The sequence below is a fragment of the Petromyzon marinus genome, chromosome 1 (assembly GCF_048934315.1).
Source record: "Petromyzon marinus isolate PM22_M1 ecotype Great Lakes invasive population chromosome 1, UKy_Petmar_22M1.pri1.0, whole genome shotgun sequence".
In the NCBI taxonomy this organism is placed as follows: Eukaryota; Metazoa; Chordata; class Hyperoartia; order Petromyzontiformes; family Petromyzontidae; genus Petromyzon; species Petromyzon marinus.
Window position 1 is genome coordinate 16,054,286 of NC_133667.1, and position 2,500 is coordinate 16,056,785.

Genomic DNA, 2,500 nt, shown 5'->3' on the forward strand with positions numbered 1-2,500 from the left:
AACGACGATGATGATGACGACGACGACGATGATGATAACGACAATGATGATGACGACGACGACAACGACGACGATGATGACGATGATGATGACGAGGATGATGATGATGATGACGATGACGATGATGATTACGATGATGATGATGATAACGACGATGATGATGACGACGACAACGACGACGATGATGACGACGACGACGATGATGACGACGATGATGACGATGATGATGATAACGACGACGATGATGACGACGATGACGATGATGATGACGACGATGATGATGATAACGACGATGATGATGACGACAACGGCAACGACGACGATGATGACGATGATGATAACGACGATGATGATTATGATGATGACGACAACGACCACGACGACAATGATGATGACGATGACGACAATTATGATGATTATGATGACGACGACGACGATGATGATAGTCGCAGTAGCGGAGAGATAGGGAACTGCGCATAGTGGAGTAGTGGAGGGGGTTGGGGGAAAATGGGGGGGGGGGGGGGGGGGTTCTCACGTGAGTCCTGTCATGGCCTCCATCGCCAGGGGCAGCTGCCGCAGGCGGTTGCCGCTGAGTACCAGGGTGGTGAGGCACCGCAGCTGGCACAGCGACTCCGGCAGCGCCTCCAGAAGGTTGCGCTGCAGCCACAGCGAGTGGAGGCGCTGCCAGCTGGTGGGAGCACACACACACAGGTAAAGGTAAAGGTGCCACACACACAGGTAAAGGTAAAGGTGCCACCACACACACAGGTAAAGGTAAAGGTGCCACCACACACACACATAGGTAAAGGTGCCACACACACAGGTAAAGGTGCCACCACACACACACATAGGTAAAGGTGCGTCCAGCACACACACACACAGGTAAAGGTAAAGGGGCCACACACACACAGGTAAAGGTAAAGGTGCCACACACACACAGGTAAAGGTGCCACACACACACAGGTAAAGGTAAAGGTGCCTCCACCACACACACACACACACAGGTAAAGGTGCCACACACACAGGTAAAGGTGCGTCCACCACACACACACACAGGTAAAGGTGCCACACACACACAGGTAAAGGTAAAGGTGCGTCCACCACACACACACACACAGGTAAAGGTAAAGGTGCCACACACACAGGTAAAGGTGCGTCCACCACACACACACAGGTAAAGGTGCCACACACACACAGGTAAAGGTGCCACACACACACAGGTAAAGGTGCCACACACACACAGGTAAAGGTAAAGGTGCCTCCACCACACACACACACACAGGTAAAGGTGCCACACACACAGGTAAAGGTGCGTCCACCACACACACACAGGTAAAGGTGCCACACACACACAGGTAAAGGTAAAGGTGCGTCCACCACACACACACACACAGGTAAAGGTGTCTCCACCACACACACACAGGTAAAGGTGCGTCCACTACACACACACACACAGGTAAAGGTAAAGGTGCCACACACACACACAGGTAAAGGTGCGTCCACCACACACACACACAGGTAAAGGTAAAGGTGCCTCCACCACACACACACACAAAGGTAAAGGTACCTCCACCATACACACAGGTAAAGGTAAAGGTGCCTCCACCACCGCCCCCCGTCTCGCCGTTGGTCTGTCGCCTCCCCGTCTCTACGCTACTGATACTATCACCATCATCGTCGTCATCATCATCATAGTTGTCGTGGAGGGGGGAGGGAGGAGGGTGGGGGGTGTTGAGGGTAGGTGTCCCCGCGCCCGGCCGCCTTTGTCTCTCCCCGGAGCTGACGGTTACACGCAAAGCTAAAGCGGTGGTGGTGGTGATAACGGTGATGTTGTTGTCGGTCGTGGTGGCGGTGGTTGTCGTTGTGGTAGTAGTAGTTGTAGCGGCATTGGTTGTGGTGGTTGTGGTGATTGTCGTGGTGGTTTTTTATGGTAGTAGTGGTTGTTGTGGTACTAGTGGTTGTGGTGGTTGTTGTGGTAGTAGTGGTTGTGGTGGTAGTGGTGGTTGTTGTGGTAGTAGTGGTTGTGGTGATGGTTGTTGTTGTGGTAGTAGTGGTTGTGGTTATGGTGATTGTGGTGGCGGTTGTGGTGGTAGTAGTGGTTGTGGTGGTGGTTGTAGTTGTTGTCAAAGTAGTTTTGTGGGAATAGTGGTTGTGGTGGTTGTTGTGGTAGTAGTGGTTGTGGTGGTTGTTGTGCTAGTAGTGGATGTGGTGGTGGTTGTTGTGGTAGTAGTGGTTGTGACGGCGTTGGTTGTGGTTGTGGTGATTGTGGTAGTAGTCGTTGTGGACGTTGTTGTGGTAGTGTAGTGGTTGTGGTGGTGGCGGTTGTTGTGGTAGTAGTGGTTGTGGACGTTGTTGTGGTAGTGTAGTGGTTGTGGTGGTGGCGGTTGTTGTGGTAGTAGTGGTTGTGGTGGTTGCAGTTGTAGTGGTGGTGGCTGTGCTTGTAGTGCTTGTGGTGGTGGTGGTTGGTGATTGTGGTTGTTGTGGTTCTTGGTGGTGGTGA

At 52.3% G+C, this 2,500-nt stretch overlaps 1 protein-coding gene across 2 annotated transcripts in view; it reads right to left on the reverse strand.

Annotated features, from left to right (window-relative positions):
- The window catches only part of LOC116943385 (uncharacterized), a 33,387-nt gene that overhangs the window by 6,567 nt on the left and 24,320 nt on the right, over window positions 1-2,500 (reverse strand). For both annotated transcript variants that reach the window (XM_032956240.2, XM_076063866.1), the window contains exon 9: window positions 536-688. In XM_032956240.2, the coding sequence (XP_032812131.2) occupies window positions 536-688 (153 nt within the window). The remainder of the gene's footprint in view (window positions 1-535; window positions 689-2,500) is intronic.